Here is a 20,116-nt window from a genome sequence, read left to right on the forward strand (position 1 = left end):
CAGTATTATATGGTAGGGGAAGGATTATAGAGGGGATAATATTGTATTAATAAAAATGGCGGATCTTTGATAGGTGGGTTGTTAGTTAAGTTATATTACATTTTATTTTTTTTAATTTTTAGGAAAAATTTCAACTGTTCAAGATCCCGCTGGCAGTAAAAGTTTGCTGAAGTGGAAGGGTGTTATGTTTGCACCAGACGACAGTAATGAGAACGGTGATAATACAACTAAAAATGACAATTTCAATGGTACTGTTACTAAGGAAGATAAATACAAAGACTGCGAGGTAATTGTTTATTGTTTATTAATTATTTAAAAATTTTTTTAATATTTAAATTAAGTTACTTTTATGTGAAATTTTTAATTTGAAAATCAAAATTTTTTTTTTCAATTTATTTCACGTTATTAAATTTATTTTTTTTTTTAAATATTTGTTTCTTTTTATGAAAAATAATAAACGTTATGTAGAATCTTTAATTTTACTTTAAATTAATGATTACATAAGTGTTTAACTCGCAAAAGTCCTTGAATAAAATTAATGAATTGAACATTTTTAATTGCATGAATTAATTGCATGACTTTATTTTAAAATAAATTATTTTTATTATAAAATTTAGTATTTATTGAATATATTAATTTATATATTGAATATAAATTGAATTTTCGAATAAAAATGGAATTTTTAAACGAAAATTGAATTTTCAAATAAAAGTTGAATTTTGAAAAAAAAATTGAACTTTTAAGTAAAAATTGAATTCAAGAAATAATGGAACTATTTAATAAAAATTGAATTTTTAAATGAAAATTAAACTTTTTAATAAAAATTAAATTTCTGTAGTAATTGAACTTCTAAATAAAAATTGAATTTTGATAAAAATTGAATTTTCAACTAAAAATTGAAATAATTGCTACTAATTTCGTAAATATAAATAAAACAAACATTATAAAATAAATTTAATAAATCAAAAAACTTTTCTAGTAACAATAAAAATATTTCAGGTATTTATGGTTGAATTAACACGTGGTTGGAATAGTCGTTTAGGATTTAGTTTACAGTCACACGAAAACTCAACTATAATATCAATGGTACATCCTGATAGTGTAGCTGCTAAAGATGGGCGATTGCGGCAAGGTGATGTGTTACTCATGGTCAGTCTTCCAATATAAAAAAATTATAATTAATCAACTTTAAAAAAAAAAAATTAATTATCATAAAATAATTTATAGGTCAACGATGAAAGCGTAGAACACATGCCAACGACTGACATAATTGATTTATTGAGAAAAATTCGTGGTTCTATCGGCATCACAGTTGCAAGGCAAAAAAAAAGTAACGACACGTGACGACAAAAATAAATAATTAAATAAATAACATTAAACATTAAATCATCAATCAAATCATCGAGCTTAAAAGTTTATTTATGTGTACATTTATTTTATTTCTCTTCTCAATAAAATTGTTGATCAATCATGAGCTGTAAATTTAAGAGAAAATAGTATTTATCTTGAGAGTAAAAATATAATTAATAAATTTAAAAGAAAAATTATAAAAAAGTTAATTATTAAATTGAATCAGTCAATGAATATATTTAAAAAAATAAAAATATGAATTTATATATTTTATTGATAGATTGTTTTAGAGAAAAAAAAATTATAAAGTTCTTTAGTCTCTATATAGTTGGATTTTTACAAATTAATTGAACAATTGTTAAATAAATAAATAGAAATAAAAAAGCATTAAATGTACTTGTGGATTAATACCATGTATGGTATTTAATTGAAACAAAAATTAAATTCTAACAAATAATTATCAAAATTAATAGCAGAAATTAAAAAAAAAATTAGTTACTTATTTTTTATTAAATCAAACTGCATATTAAATATTTTTAAATTATATAAATAATAAATAATAAAAATAGAATTTTCTTATTTACAAAAAATAAGATTATTTATCTTTGTTAGCAAAAGAATTAGTATCTATTTAATTGATACTAAATTTTATCGATAATGAATTTAAATAAAGCAATATCCGACGGATATTATTATCATTATTATTGTTAAATAATTAAAAGAAATGTTAAAAAATTTATCGATAAAATACATAGCGAAAAATACTTAATAGTAAAAAATAAATAAATAAATCAAATGATACCAAAGGTGTGTATTTAAGGCAGCTATAGAAGCGCAACTAAAAAAAAATTAAAATTAAGAATTAATTAGCTAATTACTATTAAAAAAAAAAAAAAAAAAAAAAAAAAAAACTATTGTCTAAAAATAATCGATGCCTTTTCGATAATTAAATAAGAAAAAATCTAGAATCAAATAATATTTATTATCTAAGATGACTTATTGATCGAATGTGATTTTAAAACAATTAAGTAATAAAATATCATTTGAAATTATTAATTTTTAAAAATTATATTGAGAACAATAAAGAACAAATATATTGATATGATAGTTTTAATCATCTCTTAAATTCATGATCTCTTATTTTGATATTCTCATCTATTAATGTAAATTTATTTCAAAATAAATAAAAAAATATATATTACAAAAAAAAAAAAATTATTTTTTACTGCGCATATTCAATGGAAGCGGCTCTATTGTTTTTTCTAGTTTTTCTAGATTATTGCATTGTTTCAAAAATTCTGCAGTACTTCGTGGATTTTTTTTATCAGACTCTGCGTTGTAAATTGTACAGTAACGTTGATAACGAGTTTCCAAAACTTTTCTTACACCCTCGGTCGGAAGACCTACTTCTTTTAATTTTTTTTTTAAGCTCACTATCTTTCATTAGATTTAATACCAACTTTGGTAGTTGTGGGCGTTTTTTATCAGTTCTGTAATTTAATATTAATTGATTAGTGATAAATTATTGATCAAATTTATTTATAGTGTCACATAAATAAAATAAAATAAAATTTTTAATATTAGAAAATTTCAGTATTAAAAAAAAAAATATGTGACAGCTGTGACTTGTGAAAAATAAATAAATGAAATTTTGTTTTATAAAAAAAATTTTTTTTTGTTAAATTGCATTGTACTTTCTTAATTATTGACATTTTTTAAGATATAAGCTCATTTTGATGTTACACTCATCAAGAGCTTTCATTTGAGTACCCACTTGCATTTTTGATATATTTTTCATTTATACATATATATAATATATATAAATATATAAAATATATGAAAAATTGATGTGGGTACTCAAATGAAAGGTCTCGATGAGTGTAACATCAAAATGAGCTTAAATCTTCAAAAATGTCAACCGTTTACGAGATACAAGGTCATCTCTTAATTATTGACATTTTTCAAGATATAAATTCATTTCGAAGAAAAAATTTTTCTCATTCTCTTAATAATAATAGTAATAAAAATAAATTGCATACTAACGTTGTACAAATAATACTGGCTTCTCTTTTAGTACAATTATCAACATGTTTGTCAAAATTTTTTTCTGGTACATTAACTTGGCAAACAGGACATGATTTAAACTCATCTCTATTTTTAACTTCTAAAGAATTCGCATTATTTTCAAGAAGTTTATTAGAATTTATAGATGTTTCACAATTATTGGACAGTTCATCATTTTTCTCATTAGCTTCTTCTTTTACTGGATCAGTAGCTTCTATTGTTACGCAATTACTTGTACCTTGATTGCTATTTTGTGAAGAATATATTTCGCTCTGATTTATTCCACTGTCAATTGAATTATTATTTAGTTTCACAAGACAATGTAACTTAGTTCTTACTTTTGCAAAATTTATCAGAATTTCTTCTAAAATTCTGTTAGGATTCAGCTGATTTTCAAATAGTTTTTGAAAACATAAAGGACATCGGGTTTTGTAGTGCAGATACTTTCTTATACACAACGAACAATCTGAAATAACATAATTTTTTTTTTTTTTTAGTATAAATTTAATTACGAATTAATTAAACAATAAAAAAAATAAATAAATAAATTTTGATAGTAAAAAATCAGTAAACAATTTTTTGATTTCTTTTAAATAAAAAATCAAGGAAATTCTTTTTTTATTTTTCTTATTAATTAATTATAAATAAGAATAAAAAAAAATTTTTTTAAATTCCACTTCTAGTTTTTCAAATATTTTTACCCGCCAAATTTTTCTTTTTACTTTTTTGTATTAATTTTTTTTTTTAATAAAAAAATTTTTTTTAATTATTAGATATGTCTGTTAATTTTATTTTTATATTATTTGTTTATTAAATTATAACTTACAATTATGAGAACAGGGTATAATTACTGGAGTATCCATGTAGTCATAGCAGATTTCACATTTCAACAATTTTTCAATAGTCTGAAATCAATTTTACAAGAATTATATAAAAAAAAAATAATGAAAATTAATTTAGCAGATACTTGATAATTTTGATAATTTTTTTAACAAAAAAACTCATAAAAAAAAAAAACAAATATTATTTAAAATATTTTTGTAAAACATATAACTGTGATACAAATAAAACTGTAAAATTAAAAAAAAAATTTCACAAGTAAAAAACTTGAAAAACTATAAGTGCAATTTTTTAGAAATATCTTTTTAGTTTTAATTGAATTAATAAATTAAATAAAATATTTTTAGACAGAAAAATTAAAAAAAAATTGAAAATGCAATTTTAAAAAAATTTTTTTTTTTGGAACAAATTTTTATGAGACTTGATTTTTTTTCAAAAATTAAATTAGAACAAATAAATATATTTTAAAAAATTGTACTTACAGTTTTTTAAATTTATTAAAAATAAAATTTTTTTGTAATAATTATTTCAATGAAAAGAATTCTTAAAATTTTCAAATATCAGCTGACTTAATTTTCATCAAATTTTTTTATTAATTAAATTAAAAAAATTATCAGGTAACAAGTAACTTTAATGTCATAAATAAATTAGTAAAAAAAATTATTTAAATTCCATACTTTCAATTCAGAAAACTCTGCTGGTCATGTCATGTCTGTATATTGTTTCATTTTTTAAATTTAATTACTTCATCAAATAAAACTTTCATTTAACTAAAATGCGCGCAATAAAAAATTTTTAAAAATTAAAACTGATTGTAGAATTTTCTCAAAAAAAGCTTGTTAATTTTTTGTTTACATTTTATATCAAATGTAAAAAAAGTAAACAGAGTTTGTCATTGTTATTACCGACAGAGGTCACGTGCTTCTACTAAAATTAGTTTTTCAAACTAAAGGAAGATGGCGTTACTTACATCATTTTCAGCTGTGTTGTAACGGTCGTCGGGCAAGAAGCGTCGTATGTCGTGAATACACTTGCTGGTGGCTGCTTATGCTTATATTAAATTCGGAATTATGAAAAAGAAATGAAATTTATTTAATGTCGTATGTAATTATGATTCGTTAAAAATGGTATTACTCGGAAATGCGTTTATTGATGGATTGAAGGAGGTCCACTGTCAACTAACATGTATACTTTTTGCAAGCATTGTTAACGGGCTAGAAACAACAGTCGCTTTGAAGATGAATGATGAATCCACCTGAGCCGGGTAGATCTGCAGTTATTAGTAAGTAATTTTTCAATTTAATTAGTTATAGAAAAAATGATAATAAATTATGGATATTGTCAATTAAATAATTGACAATGAAAATTCATGAATCAATGAAAATGAAATTAGCCGACATCTGAAAATTTTTATAACTTTTTTATTGAAAAAAATTAATATGAAAAAAATAATTGACTTACAGAAAATCTTAAAAATTCGAAGTGTAATTTTTAATGAATACTTTTTTTTTTTTTTTTATAATTTCTTTTGATTAAAAAAATTAAAATTCGTTAAACATCTGCTATAAGTTTAATATCATGATGGATAACCATCCAGAACCAGTTTGTAACTATTAAAAAATTTTATCTCAACATAATTTTGATTATTATTTGTCAAATTTATGAGAAAAAAAAAATTAGGAAAACGGTTGACCCTAAAGGCCATGCCTGCAACTTCCTGCTTATTGTCAAGCTTTCAAAATTTCACTTACAATTTTGAGCTCTTCGAGCTCAAAAATATAATTTTTAAGTCATTTTGAACCCTCCAAGCTCAAAAGTTTAATAGAAGCTTGATAAAACACGATATTTTGAATTTTCAAACCGCAGTTTTATGAAGAATTTTTGAGTTCAAATTAATTGAACGAGAAATTTCGAAGTAATTCCGAAAAAACACCTTTTTTGGTTTTATTGCACCTATTGCACTTCTTCTTTTTATTAAAAAAAAAAAATCCTTTCGGGCATACATTTTCTTTTAATTATTGAACGGTTTTCAATAGATTATTCACACTTATAGCTTTAAATTTTTGTTCTTGAAAATGAGAAGCGAAATAAAAAAAATACCGTCCTTAATTTAACAATAAATTCATCGTTAAACTGACAAAAAGAAGAATTCAACGGTTTAATCTTAACAGAATCCATTTCGATATATGCAGATCTATTTGAATAAAAAAAAAAAGTTTATAGCGATTCTTAGATTTACTTGGATCAAATTAAATTTACGTAGATCTACTTTAATTTAACTTGATCTAACTGGATCTCTGAAAAGGATTGAGATTTATTTAAATTCAAAAAACTTTTTTTCTTATGTCATTATCTATGGGTATTCCAGGTTGGACCTAATAATAGCCTCAGAGATAATGACAGTAGCTATGATAGTATTTTTAAATTTTCTGAAAATTTTAATATATTGTTATATGGTAAGACGTGTCACTGGCAAGCCAAACAAAAAAATACTTTTAATGTCCAAGTTTTTGTAAGGCAGTTTGTTATTTATGTAATTTACACGGAAATAACAACATGACACTGGATATCATCTCAGATTATACTGAGTGAAAAAAAATTTCAAATAGTAGCTAGTATAATCCAGATTATAGTGAGTATAATCTGGAGTATAGCGAGTATAATCCAGATTATAGTGAGTATAATCCAGATTACAATGAGTATAATCCAGATATCACTGAGTATAATCTGGATTATACTAGCTACTATCTGAAATTTTTTTTCACTACAGATATCACTGAGTATAATCTGAGATGATATCCAGTGTCATCTTATTCTTTCCGTGTAGAAAGAAAAGACTTTAAATTAACTACCTTTTTAAATTCAAATCCAATCCATTTTATTTCGCTCATTCAAAAATAGATTGTTAAAAAAAATAATGCAATTTTTTCAAAAATAAAGTTGCACTAGCCGGGAATCGAACCCGGATCGCCCGCGTGGCAGGCGAGCATTCTACCATTGAACCACCAGTGCTGCTTGATGACGAGAAACATTTGGGTTTATTTGAACCACCAATAATGCGCTTTGAAAAAGTAAGAAATTGTTATTAAATCCGAATCAAAGTATTAAGTTGTTTTTAAATTGATTATGTGATTAACAATTAACGAGAAAGTATGTATCCTTACTAGGGTAGGGATTTAATAGAATAATTGTTACTGGAGTAACTGTAATTTGATATTACTTCTCTTATTATTCTTATCGTATACGAATCATGGAATTATAATCTGATTATGATTTATTCTGTAAAAATATTAAACGTAACTGAACTATCTAAATTGAATTATTTGCAAGATTACTATTCTTATAAGAAATATGAATGATTGATTGACAATGAAATTGAAAAAATATTAAATATTGACAAAATATAAATGAGTATAATTATTACGACAGTATGCAGTGGTTTTAGTGAACAAAAAGCGGAGAAAGAGAAGGTGGTGGAGTAACAAAAGGAGGAGAAGGTGGAACATGGTAGGAAACGAAGGAGGGAGAAAAGGAGGAGTTGAGGTACAAGTCATGGCACTCGAGATAAATAACCGAGCAGTAATTGCGTGCAGAACGATACCATATTTCATACGCGTTATAAACCATAACTTAGGAGGCAATTACTGTGAGTACGTAATTTATCATCGCGCGCCGGCGGAAGCCGTGACGGCCGCGACCGGTGGCAAGGGTGATCATGCTAGTAGCTAGCTAGCTGACAAGCCAAGCACTTTATACTTTAACTCCAAACCACTCTTCTTATACATTAAGAATATGTATATATATTTAAACAGGTAGACTGATGAATATCATCATCTTCAAATAAAATCACCTAACTTCAAAACTTAATCTGCCTTTCTCCTTTTTACGTTTTTGTTTTTATTTCAGTCTTATCTTAAGATTTTTTTTTTCATTATTTACTTTTTATCGTTTTGCAAAAAAATATCAACCAAACGGTATACAATACTAAAAACGTGATGATGACAAACAATAATAATAATTAAATTACGTAATGCACAATAAAATGTATTTGTTTAAAAGTTAATTTTGAAATTTTATAGGCTCATAAAACTTTAGCTAATCTCTAAATATAAAGACTAAAATAATTTATTATTCTCTCGACCAATTGACCTTGTCAAAATATAATCAATTCTATTAATTATATTATCAAAGATGAAAATAATTGGTTAAATTGATAAATTTGCTTGCACAATTTTTTAGACAAACAGTTAGGTTTTTTTTTTGGATGAATTACTATAAAAATTTGTTGCTCTTAAAATGGAAAGATTAAATGAATTGACTAATTAAAATTGGAGTTGTGACGTTCCAAAGGGTCTGTCAAAATGAAAACCTCGGGTTTTGAAGTCGATCGGTCGAGTAGTTACTTAATTCATCAAAGAAAAAGAGATATTTTTTAAAAGATAACAATTTGATGAGTTTAAATCTAGCAGCTGTGTGCTGTCAGTCACTTAGAGTTATTGATTTCGTCGATTTGAAGCCAGGTATGCTTGGTAATTATTCATTCTACAATTCAGTTCGATGATTTGCTGAAAATGAAAATAAACTGAGGTCTAACCAGTTTGACACCCAAAATAATTAAAAAAACAAGGAAGTTCAAAACTCGATCGTCGATTTAATGGCTTAGGATTTACAATCGAATTTTTTCTCTTAGTACGTTGTTCTGGAAAAAAATATTTTAAAATTCAAGATATCTTTAAAAACAAATTCTTTTTTTACGACTTGATTATCTCATTCTTACTTTTTATTATCTGCATAAAGAAGGAAACATAAAAATTTTCTAAATTTCTCCATAGCTGTATAGTAAATTTGTTAAATAGGTCATCGATGTTCCGGTACAAAAGGAGTTTTATTTTTAGTATTTTTTAAATATAAATAAAAAAAACTGGCTATAGCTCTAAAATATGATACATTGATACTCTCAAGCACTTTGTTGAGAGCCGGCAAGTCTCAAGACAAGTATCATTTTACCTTAAGTCGATTTGCTAGCATTGTATACACAATATAGTATCATATAATATAGTATGGAATTGTATAGTGTAATATAGTACAGTACATAGAGCGTATAGTAGACTATATACTTTATACTTATACTTTATTTGCGGCAGCATTCAGCTATCATCAAACTTGATGTTCGCTACTCAGCGATGTGCTTGAGGAAATGTCGTAGTATACATATATACTTAGGTAGACACCATCAGAGAAATGGGGAGATGACACTGTCTGACGGTATGCGATGTTCCCTTAAGTGCTCCGGGTACGTCTTATCAATTCTTATTGACGGTAGATATTATCTCTTGGGATCGAATGAGCCAATCATATATTCTATGAAAATATATTATTACACCATTTCTATATATATTCATGTAGTCAAGTTACTAAAATCTTTATTTCAATTTCTTAATTTATTTAAAGCTTTAGAGATTTTCTTTGAGTATGTTTGCGTATATATTTATACAATATTGATTCAAAAAATACAGAAGCTATTTCAAATATAAAGATAAATACCACAATGCCTTGAAAGAAAGGTATTCCCAAGAAAAATTACATAGCAGAAAAATAAAATCAAAAAAATAGGAAGATCAGACAAAGTGTTTGCACATCTAAATATTGACTCTTTTCATTTCATATTTGTTCTTTGACGTAAGACGTACATCATCCTCCATTGTGCACAAATTGGCTTGTTGATCTCCAGAGACCCAGATATTTTTTTTTCTTCATTCGTTTACTTAGGACTCTAACAAATCTGATAATTCAATTTCGACACAATCCATTTGTCAGTTTTTAAACAAATTTTTTGCTATACATAAATATTTTTTACCAAAACAATTTTTAAATTCAATTTATTACAAAAACGTTTAATAACAATAATTTGTTATAAATATAATGTAAGCGTTGATAGCTGACAATAAAGCTTATGATAGACCCTTGTTTAGTTATTTTTATCATTAATAACTTCCATTTAATTAGCTACTTAATCGAGTATATAAAGCACTGTACTATTTTTCATCAGCCTTTGTTTGCTTTTTTCTCCATATTTTTTTTTTTTTTTTTTTTTTTTTTTTTTTTTATCATACATCAGTGTTATTTTTAATAATACCAAGTGCAGGTTATTAAATATATAGGGTATTGTTCCCTTCAGACTTCACTACATAATGTAAAATCTATGGTAAAAATGGCTTTTTATTTTCATCGACATCCATCTTCGTGAGGTAGCTGATGCCGGACAAGGCTGGGTTTTTTGACAGAGACTGATGTTCGTGTGCGCTGATTACTCTACTGTGCATCTGACTCGACTGATATTCGCCCCGGAGCTTACGTTCCACCAAGTTAGACATCACGATGTTGTTATAGACACTACCTGATTTATCACTCGACGCTCAATCATCAAATGACTTGACATATATATATGTATATGTACACATATACATGTATACATATATAAACATAACTTTCTCTCTCTCTCTCTCTCTCTCCCTCGTTTCAGGTATTATAGATATACCTTACTATCCTCATCCCATATAGCCTATCCCTCAGCTAAACGATGACAGAACCATTAGTCACGGCGAATTGCTCTCAAATTTTGACGCATATCCATTAATTGTTATAGCAGAGTATATAGTCAATATTGTCAATTGAAAAAAATTTTTTTCATGATTTTATGAGATTTTATCTTGTGGAAATTAATTTTAAACTAAAAATTTTTAGTGGGAATTCAGTATCCTACGCCGACAATTTGAGTACACTGGTTTATCATGAAAATTTGATATCAATACAATATTTTAAAGATTATTTGAAGTTATTAGTTTTATGCAATGAGTAATTCATATAAAAAATCTTTCATAAAGAGAAAATTGTTATAGTGTACACAGAGAAATTTTTTTTTTTTTCATTCGCAGAATCTATAATGAAATACGTCTATTGAAGAAATTTCAAATATAAAAAGGATAGTGAATAAAATACAACTGTCAATTTAGCAGCAAATATTTGACACAGTTTCGCATATCCAATTCATTTATCATAATAGCTAGTCACTTTATTATTAATGTCTATTGCTGGTGACATTGTTTCAAGATGCAGAAATTCATACTATAAATGTTTACAAAGTAAATCAATAGGTTGTGCTGTATTACTAATGGACGAGTTTAAATTTATGCCGCAGGATAATTCACACGACTACTTATTTTGTGACATAATAGCCTCAGAGGCGAATTTTCTAAATATCACATTCGGATTTATTATTTTTGACATTGTATTACGCACAAAAAACTACGTAAAGCAGGAATTAAATCTTGTTTTTGGTCAAATGCGTCGTTGAAATAACGCCGATTGAATTATAATCTTTTAAATTAAAATCTTCGTGATAGTTATTTCTGAATTCAAATTTATAACTTCTAGCTACTGGTATTTTTTTTAAATTATAGGCTTCAGGTATTAATTTGGATGATCATTCTGTAATATTTATTCAGTCAAAAAAATGATTGAAATAAAATTGATCATAATGATACATTTTTGTTGAAGTAAATAATCCAGATGACTGCGTGTTGAAGAGCTCCAGACAATTGCGGTGCTTTTTATAGTCGCTTGTCTATCTTTTACAAACTTTGATTGACAGATGGTTGGTTAAACGGGCAGCCATCTTGTGGTTCGTCGTGTAAGGATAAACAACTTCCTTTGTCGGTTAGCTAACTGAAGCGGGGCCGCCTTTGAACGTGAATCGCGCAATGAATTAGCGACTTGATCGAGGCCCTAGTCCTGGATAGCCCACTATGTGACGTTAGTGGATCAGACCCAGAGATGAATGGCGAGTCCATGGTCAGTCTGCCTTTGCGGCTTAAACATATCTTCTTGTTTTTTATGTTTTTAAATTTTTTTCTAGACGTGGGTGAGGCTAAATTACTAATCTACATAATGTAATCATGACACATATGTATAAATTCTTATGCTAACTAAAAAAATGTTACGTATATTTCAAGAATCCGTTATTTTTGTTCTTAAACAGTAAAAAACGCGTCATCCAGCAAAATTTTAATCTATTATTATTTTTAATAAAATAATATCAATATTAATAATGTATAAATTAATTCATTGATTAAAAACAAAATTCAAAACTATTCAGAACTAATTTTGTTCAAAAAATTATCTTGTAAAGAAATAGTTTTTCAAATATTTGTCAAACGATTTTGAAGATTATGAGATTTTAATTATCAATGTCCAAATTTTAAATAACTGCTTAAAAACAACAATTTCAAAGTTACTCAGAATTTTGAAACCGGATGAAATTTTAGTTGAAGAAAACAACGTTTAGAAATAATTTGTGACATATTTACTGATGACTTACCCGAACATATTAGACAAAAGACTGATCAATATCGGGATTATTGAATCTACATCATGTTTATGCTATAATACAGCCAATAATTCGAAAACGGCTGCAACAGTAAAACTGATTCATTAAACAAACTCTAAAAGGAGTAATATTGAGGCTATTACCACTTCTGAGTAGTGAAAATTAAAGCTTAATAAAAGAGCTTTACGATGCAATTTACCAAATTTGAATATCTTGTTTAGTTCAGTAATTACACCAAGTTGAAGTGGTAAAAACATAGATTTTTAGGATTTTCAAAATTTCAAAATCCCGCAATTTCCAAATTACTTGCCTGATTAAGCTCATCTTCGAATTTAACCTTGGTGTTTATCGATATGAGGATGGCTGCAATGGTTAGATTTTTATAAAATCTACTAAAAAGTGTAAAGGTCATGATTAAAAATTCTTCTCTTTACTTAAATAGGTGATGGTTACTCCTTACATGACAAAAATATGTTGTATTTAAAATTATAAAATTAGATAAATACCGTTAGGATAACGTCTATCTATTTCGCTGATAGATACATTTGTATTAAAATCACATGTATGTATACAGCGATATTTAAATCCATATATTATGATACATAATATAGCTCATTATATTTAGTGATTAAATTATATCCCTAAATAGAAACAAATGATGTGATTATACATGTATAGAAGATATAAAAATAAAAATATGTATATGTGTAGATCATATATTATAGAACTAAAAAAGAAATACTATGAAGCAATGGAGAAATATAAAATATACGAAAAAAATTTGAAAATAAGATAAACGGATAAATCGTGTGGTTGGTAATGTAGAAGCCCAGCTATAATTAATGTTAATGGCCATAATGGCAAATGTTAATGGCAAGTGCCGACTGACTAATCTTAATTTATGAGACAGTAAAGTCACTTCCATATATTCCCTTCTTAATGCGTACGATAAGATCGTCAGATTAAGATATTATATAGCCAGAGAACCCGATACAAACTGGTTGTCCGTTTATGCTTCAACGAATATTATATCGCCTCTTGTATATTAGTACTTTCTGTGTGTCTCTTTTCTTAACTTTTTTCAATAACTATATTTTGCATCTCTTTATCTCACTCTGTAGCTGTTTTTCGAGCTTGTGAAAAAATGTTATTATATTATAAGTATCTGCACCGTCAAATAAAATAAGTTGAATTATATACTCTTGACGCCTGATGGTAACAAATATATATTGCAATTAATAATTAAATGCACTCACTGTAATAATAAACAATATTTACTTTCAAGCTTCCACTACGTATGACTAATAAACTGCGGTAATAAAAATATTTACATGAATTTAACAGTTAACACATCGAATCAACACTAAATATGCGGTAAATATATACGTTTAATTATTGAACTGCACTAAATACGTTTATGTTAATTTCTGAAAAAGTCAATAAAAATAAATATCTTGCAACTGAATTTTAAATTAAATCGTCTCATTTGCACTTTAATTTTATATATTGACATAAATACTATTCTATGCTAATGTATGTATATACTTCTCAAATTTTTTATCTAGCACTCTCTTTTGGATTTATATAACGCGGTTTGTCAGCACGATAGCGTTTTCAATTTATAACCGATTCTTCTCAAACTCAACATGCTTTATCTATTGATAAACACCAAGGTTAAGTTCGAAGATGAGCTTAATCAGGCAAGTAATTTGGAAATTGCAGGATTTTGAAATTTTGAAAATCCTAAAAATCTATGTTTTTACCACTTCAACTTGGTGTAATTACTGAACTAAACAAGATATTCGAATTTGGTAAATTGCATCGTAAAGCTCTTTTATTAAGCTTTAATTTTCACTACTCAGAAGTGGTAATAGCCTCAATATTACTCCTTTTAGAGTTTGTTTAATGAATCAGTTTTACTGTTGCAGCCGTTTTCGAATTATTGGCTGTATTATAGCATAAACATGATGTAGATTCAATAATCCCGATATTGATCAGTCTTTTGTCTAATATGTTCGGGTAAGTCATCAGTAAATATGTCACAAATTATTTCTAAACGTTGTTTTCTTCAACTAAAATTTCATCCGGTTTCAAAATTCTGAGTAACTTTGAAATTGTTGTTTTTAAGCAGTTATTTAAAATTTGGACATTGATAATTAAAATCTCATAATCTTCAAAATCGTTTGACAAATATTTGAAAAACTATTTCTTTACAAGATAATTTTTTGAACAAAATTAGTTCTGAATAGTTTTGAATTTTGTTTTTAATCAATGAATTAATTTATACATTATTAATATTGATATTATTTTATTAAAAATAAATTTTCTATATCTGAGAAATTTACTTCTATTTCGGCTGCCGAAAATGTTTTTTTTTTTTTTTTTTTTTTTTTTCAAGTATGTTTGTGTGAAGCTGTTTTTATAAATGAAAAATAATGAATTAGTTTTGAATGCTAGATTAGTTTCAATATTTAATTACTTCTGCATAATTTTCATATTTTTCTGTTATTTCGGAGTATGAACGTATATAATACATACATCAGTTAATGTAAGAGTGTGAGTATTTTAGCTGGGTTTAGTTAACGTGTAAAGTAACACCCAACTACAAGAAGCTGTATAGCTATAGTAGTATGTCGGTGCCGTCGTGGCTGCCAGTGATTTATTCCAGTCGCCCTCGGGCCACTGCCTCCCTAATCTCTCGCTCGCCTCTCCCCGCTTTAACCCCGCGTTATCCTCTCTGTTTATCTTCTTGACTCTTAGCCCCTTGGAACTTGCTTTGCTTCTTCCTGGCTTCATCCACCCACCACTTATATCACGTACACATATATACATATACATAGCTAGATAGATACATAGATACATTCGCACATACACTCTTACTATTACATACTTTTTCAACCGTTTACTATCCGTTAGCTTTTCTCTCTTCCTCATGTTTCCCTTAACTCATTCCCTCTGACCCCATTGGCATCCTCTGTCTTACTTCTTACTCCGCAAGATCACTCTCATCTCGTAACTTTAACCTTTTATACTCACCACAAAGTGTACGATCTTTTTTTTCTGCCCCGTTACACATTTAACATTAGACGCAGAAGACCTCGGTTCTGGCCATTAATCACTTTACACCATCACACAACCATGATTTACCCGAACTATAGTTGATATAGTACGACTAATTCACGCCAACTAAATAACAATCATCCTTTGTATTACTTTCGTCCAATATTAACTAACTTCCAAGAAAACAATTATGTACATCGTAAATTATTACTTTTTATTAATTCGTACTAGTTACTACTTTGTGTCCTTTGATAAACATGCAGTGTGTATTAAATCAATTTTTATACTCTATAATAATTGACGGATAATAATAACTATCACTTGTATTATAATTTAAGTGGAAAATTACAATTGTCACATCGTAATCCAGGACCAGACTTTCAGTATCTTCCCTTTAATAATCTTACATTTTAAAATTTATAATGTTACATGGTAAAATTTCGTATATAGAAGATTTTAGTACGGAGTACTAAACTGATTGAGTAATAAAATTTTTAGTCATTTATTTGGGAGAAAAATAAAATTTTTTTTTAAATCGTAAATTACATTAATTTTTTAACCAAATACACGGCTGGTAAAATCTCCATTTACTTACATGTAAAAATTACAATTTTCAAACCTAATTATTTCATTAAATATCCCGGAAATCCACTGTATAATTTTTTTTTATTAATTATTAAGCTACGTAGATTGAACTTACAAATTTTCAGGAAGTTTTAAAAGTTTGACTACTGCGTGTGAATCTCCTTAAAGAGGTAAAATAAATTCTTAAAAAAAATTAAAGAAATAATTGTAAATATCTAACATCAAAATTATTTTCTTTACAAACCCATGGTAAATAATAAAGTTATTGATGATCATAAATTCACTTAAATCATAAAAAATGACATGCATGAAAATAACACAATAAAAATACAAAGAATAATTTATTATTTCAATATTTCGATGATTAAATTGTCTTTTGTGAACAATGATTGATGATGCGTAAAAATAATGTATGGGCATATGTGTATGTCTCTGTATTTATAAAAGCTATTATTGTTTAAATGTCATGCATATATATATATGTATATATGTAAAATATAGAAACCGCGGCATGCGACGTCGATTGACATTAAAGTTTATCTTGTGACAGCCGTCAACTCGCACACTGGACAGCTTCGGATACCGAATGAACACGCTAGGGCACATAGTCAACCAACAATGCATACCGATCCGTCGTCTACCTCTTTGAACAATATAATATACGATGTATATAAATGTACTCTATACATCTATATACACATAACAACCGTATATTGTATGGCTACGATGGCACTTTGTAAAAGGGACGAATGTTCACTATAACTGTCTATATCATTCTTAATTATCATTTAGATCAAATGTATAAATATATTATATTGTCATGTAGTTGGATATTTTCAAGAAGGACGGCTGTTAAATTTGATTGCTTCAGATATATTTATTAGTATTTTTTATATCAGATATTGTATCAATGCTAATTGAATTTTACAACAAAGTTTATTGTAAATATGTTTGTAACAATATTTAACTGTGTAACTTTTTATTTTTAAGATAGTTTTCGTGGTTAGGGCATGCCGTCAAAAAATTCTAAATTTTTTGTATACTTATTAAGGACGTGATGATACAATTACCCTAAAAATTTAAAATCGATGGACAACCTTTAACCCAAGATGAATTCTCTTTATTATATCTTTAAAAAATATCTATAATTAAGAAATTACATCGTATCTCGTCACCTAATGATATTTTCAAAGATATAAGCTCATCCTGATGTTATTCTCATCGAGACCTTTCATTTGAATACCCACATGAATTTTTTTATAAATTTTATATATTTCAAAAATATCAGAAATATCATATATATGTATATATATATATATATATATATATATATATATATATATATATATATATATATATATATATATATATATATATATACTAAAAATGCATGTGGGTACTCAAATGAAAGGTCACGATGAGGGTAACATCAGGATGAGCTTATATCTTTAAAAACATTAATAATTGAACAATTACAATGTATCTTGTCACCTAATAATGATATTAGAGATTTAAGGTACTGTCGTTGTGCCGCGTAATATCTCTAATTTTTTGACAATATTGTACCATGACAACTACCTTAAGTTCTAATCTAGCTCGTTTGATCAGTTTTTTGATTGTTGCCAAACTTATTTAAATTGGTGGATCTGATCAATGAATACTGAGCCAAAAAATTAATATTTCTTATCAAAAGATAAGATATTGTTAAATTATCATATTTTTTTTTTTCTACAAAAGAATGCAAACAGTTTTGGGAATGTACAGTGAATAGCAAGTTATTTGTTAAAATTTGAAAGATGTTAATCCAAACTTCTAAGACAGGAAGTTCGTAACGAAAAATTTCGGTTAATTGAAAGCTAAAAGATAGCTTAAGCAACATAAGTTATTTATACAAAGGTTATTATCATCAATATTATTTTTTTTGTGATGTCAAAGTGTGAAGATCGCAAGAAAGAGAATAAAAAGTAAAGGAGGTAATAGGGAAGAAACAAACAATTGCTGTTCTCCCTCGAGATCCTTAGATAGATATAAGCGGCTGAAACTTGGGATAAGAACTAATGGTTGGTTGTCAGAGGGCGGAGGTCGACCATCTATCACTCGCAACTGTTGACCACCTTTGTCATCCCGTATGTCATTGTCCATTTTTCTTATTAGATTTGTTTCTCTGTAGTAAAAATCTCTATTTTTGATTGAACATTTGTTTCTATTTAGACAGCGTCAAATTGGAGCTTTTCTTGTAAATAACCATGTAAATAAATATAGATTATTTAATTTACAAAATAATGTTACGACATTTATCTAATTACATTTAGGAGCACTCTTTATTCTTTTTTAAATGTTTTCAAGGAATTTTCATGGTCCTCTTGACAGCTTAAATCGAATTTCCTTCAAGGAAAAGGTTTCTCTGCAAAAACTCAGCAACTTTTCAAGATAGGGACTCTTTTTTATGATTTTTGGGAGTTAAAATCGTTAGAATCATGAAAATTATCAAATATAAGCCTGTTGCATTAAAAGAAATTTTTTTTTTTTTTAATAGACGGTCCGTACAGTTGCAGCTTTATATTTCTCTCCTAGACAAAGAAGAATTTTGAAAAAAACGCTCTGCTCCGTAATAGATTTTTTAATTATGTATTTCATAGCAGAGTGTTTTGTTTTTCGAAATTCTTATTTGTTCAAAAGAAAAAACATAAAACTGCAATAGCTTTATAATCATGAGTGCAACAATGATAGTACCGTTTCTTGCAGTGAAACAAAAAAAAAATTCGCAAGTTAGCTGTCTAAAATTTTCATCAAATTAATTTTTTTTTTCACAAAATTGATCTTTTTTTTTGGAAATAAATTTTTTCTCTCATTTTATAGATATACTCGTTTTGGAATTTAGATAAAACTTTGCTGTAATAATTTTATTTTGTTGAATTACACCAAAAAATAGTATCAGCTCAAAAGTATCTTCATATATTAATTTAATGTAACTTTATTAATAAAACTCACTTAAAACTCTCATGTGAGTTGTAAGAGCGTGCGATTATGAACTTTTTTGTTCCAATACACTCCCAAGAATTTTTTAAGCTTTTTATTATCCTTAAAATTCAATTTGTTTCAATTCAAGATTATGATTAAATTTTAAAACAAAAAAAAAAGTACATTTTTTCGATTATATACATGAACTTTACATACCATACTAAAGTTTTCTCGGCAACTTGCAGCATCGATTCGTAAAAGAGTTATGGAACGTCTTAAAGACAAAGAGGACGATTACAGTGTAGTTTGTGAAACGTATATAAAGATAAAACCATAAAATACGCAATAGAAAAATGTCGAGAATGAAAAAGTGAGTGAGATCCGGCGAACGAATGTAGCGTATGTGATTTAGGGGAGAGGTTTACTCCCACCCACAACGCTCTGAAAATATGAGTTATTGCGCCATATAATTCCATAATTCAGATTCATACCCAGAGTTTACGGTGTCTGGGTAACAAGCAGACTGCGCCCGTTGTTTTATGGCCTTTGCTCTGCTCTGCTCTCTTCATCTCGTCTATGCTCTTTTCTCCATATTACCATTCCCTTCTCTTCGGTCTTAACTCTTCTGTATTTTTATTATAGTTTATTTTTTCCGTCATCTCTTTCATGTTATATGCCGCTCTTTTCCTTTATCGCTCCTGGGATAATTATTCTTTACATCGGTCCCAAGTTAAATTCATAATTCATGTGTCATTACTCATTATTTACGGCAATGAATCACTTGATAAAAGTTTAATAAGCCTATTTTGCACAAAAGTTTGGAAAATCCAAAAGTGCACGCCTCATAATTTTATATTCCATAATAAAATT

At 27.0% G+C, this 20,116-nt stretch overlaps 2 protein-coding genes and 1 non-coding gene across 5 annotated transcripts in view; 1 reads left to right on the forward strand and 2 right to left on the reverse strand.

The window, feature by feature from the left end:
* LOC141533918 (tyrosine-protein phosphatase non-receptor type 13) overlaps window positions 1-2,261 on the forward strand; it is a 26,874-nt gene extending 24,613 nt beyond the window's left edge. For both annotated transcript variants that reach the window (XM_074253019.1, XM_074253020.1), the window contains exons 9-11: window positions 123-286; window positions 1,000-1,149; window positions 1,228-2,261. In XM_074253019.1, the coding sequence (XP_074109120.1) occupies window positions 123-286; window positions 1,000-1,149; window positions 1,228-1,344 (431 nt within the window). In that variant the 3' untranslated portion in view covers window positions 1,345-2,261. The remainder of the gene's footprint in view (window positions 1-122; window positions 287-999; window positions 1,150-1,227) is intronic.
* LOC141533920 (E3 ubiquitin-protein ligase RAD18) lies at window positions 2,181-5,528 on the reverse strand. Of its 2 annotated transcripts, none has more exons than XM_074253024.1 (4): window positions 5,225-5,528; window positions 4,241-4,319; window positions 3,394-3,880; window positions 2,181-2,840 (listed from the first exon to the last, which is right to left on the reverse strand). In XM_074253024.1, the coding sequence occupies exons 2-4, from the start codon at window positions 4,275-4,277 to the stop codon at window positions 2,675-2,677; spliced, it is 690 nt and encodes a 229-aa protein (XP_074109125.1). In that variant the 5' UTR covers window positions 4,278-4,319; window positions 5,225-5,528; the 3' UTR covers window positions 2,181-2,674. The 2 variants fall into 2 exon arrangements, with proteins under 2 accessions (XP_074109125.1, XP_074109124.1); XM_074253023.1 differs by lacking the exon at window positions 5,225-5,528 and adding an exon at window positions 4,932-5,096.
* A 1,667-nt stretch (window positions 5,529-7,195) lies between these two features.
* Trnag-gcc (transfer RNA glycine (anticodon GCC)) lies at window positions 7,196-7,266 on the reverse strand. Its single transcript has one exon. It is a non-coding gene; the product is annotated as a tRNA-Gly (tRNA).
* Between the last annotated feature and the right edge of the window lie 12,850 nt (window positions 7,267-20,116).

The sequence above is a fragment of the Cotesia typhae genome, unplaced genomic scaffold, assembly GCF_013202065.1.
Source record: "Cotesia typhae breed Kobodo isofemale line unplaced genomic scaffold, CoteBio_Ctyphae scaffold_121, whole genome shotgun sequence".
Lineage (NCBI taxonomy): Eukaryota > Metazoa > Arthropoda > Insecta > Hymenoptera > Braconidae > Cotesia > Cotesia typhae.

Bases quoted from the DNA above. Each gene is read 5' to 3' on its own strand.
- LOC141533920 (XM_074253024.1), bottom strand. From the start codon at position 4,277: ATGGATACTCCAGTAATTATACCCTGTTCTCATAATT. The intron at 3,881-4,240 runs GTAAGTTATAAT...ATGTTATTTCAG, and splicing joins TATACCCTGTTCTCATAATT to ATTGTTCGTTGTGTATAAGA. The intron at 2,841-3,393 runs GTTAGTATGCAA...ATTAAATTACAG, and splicing joins GCCAGTATTATTTGTACAAC to AACTGATAAAAAACGCCCAC.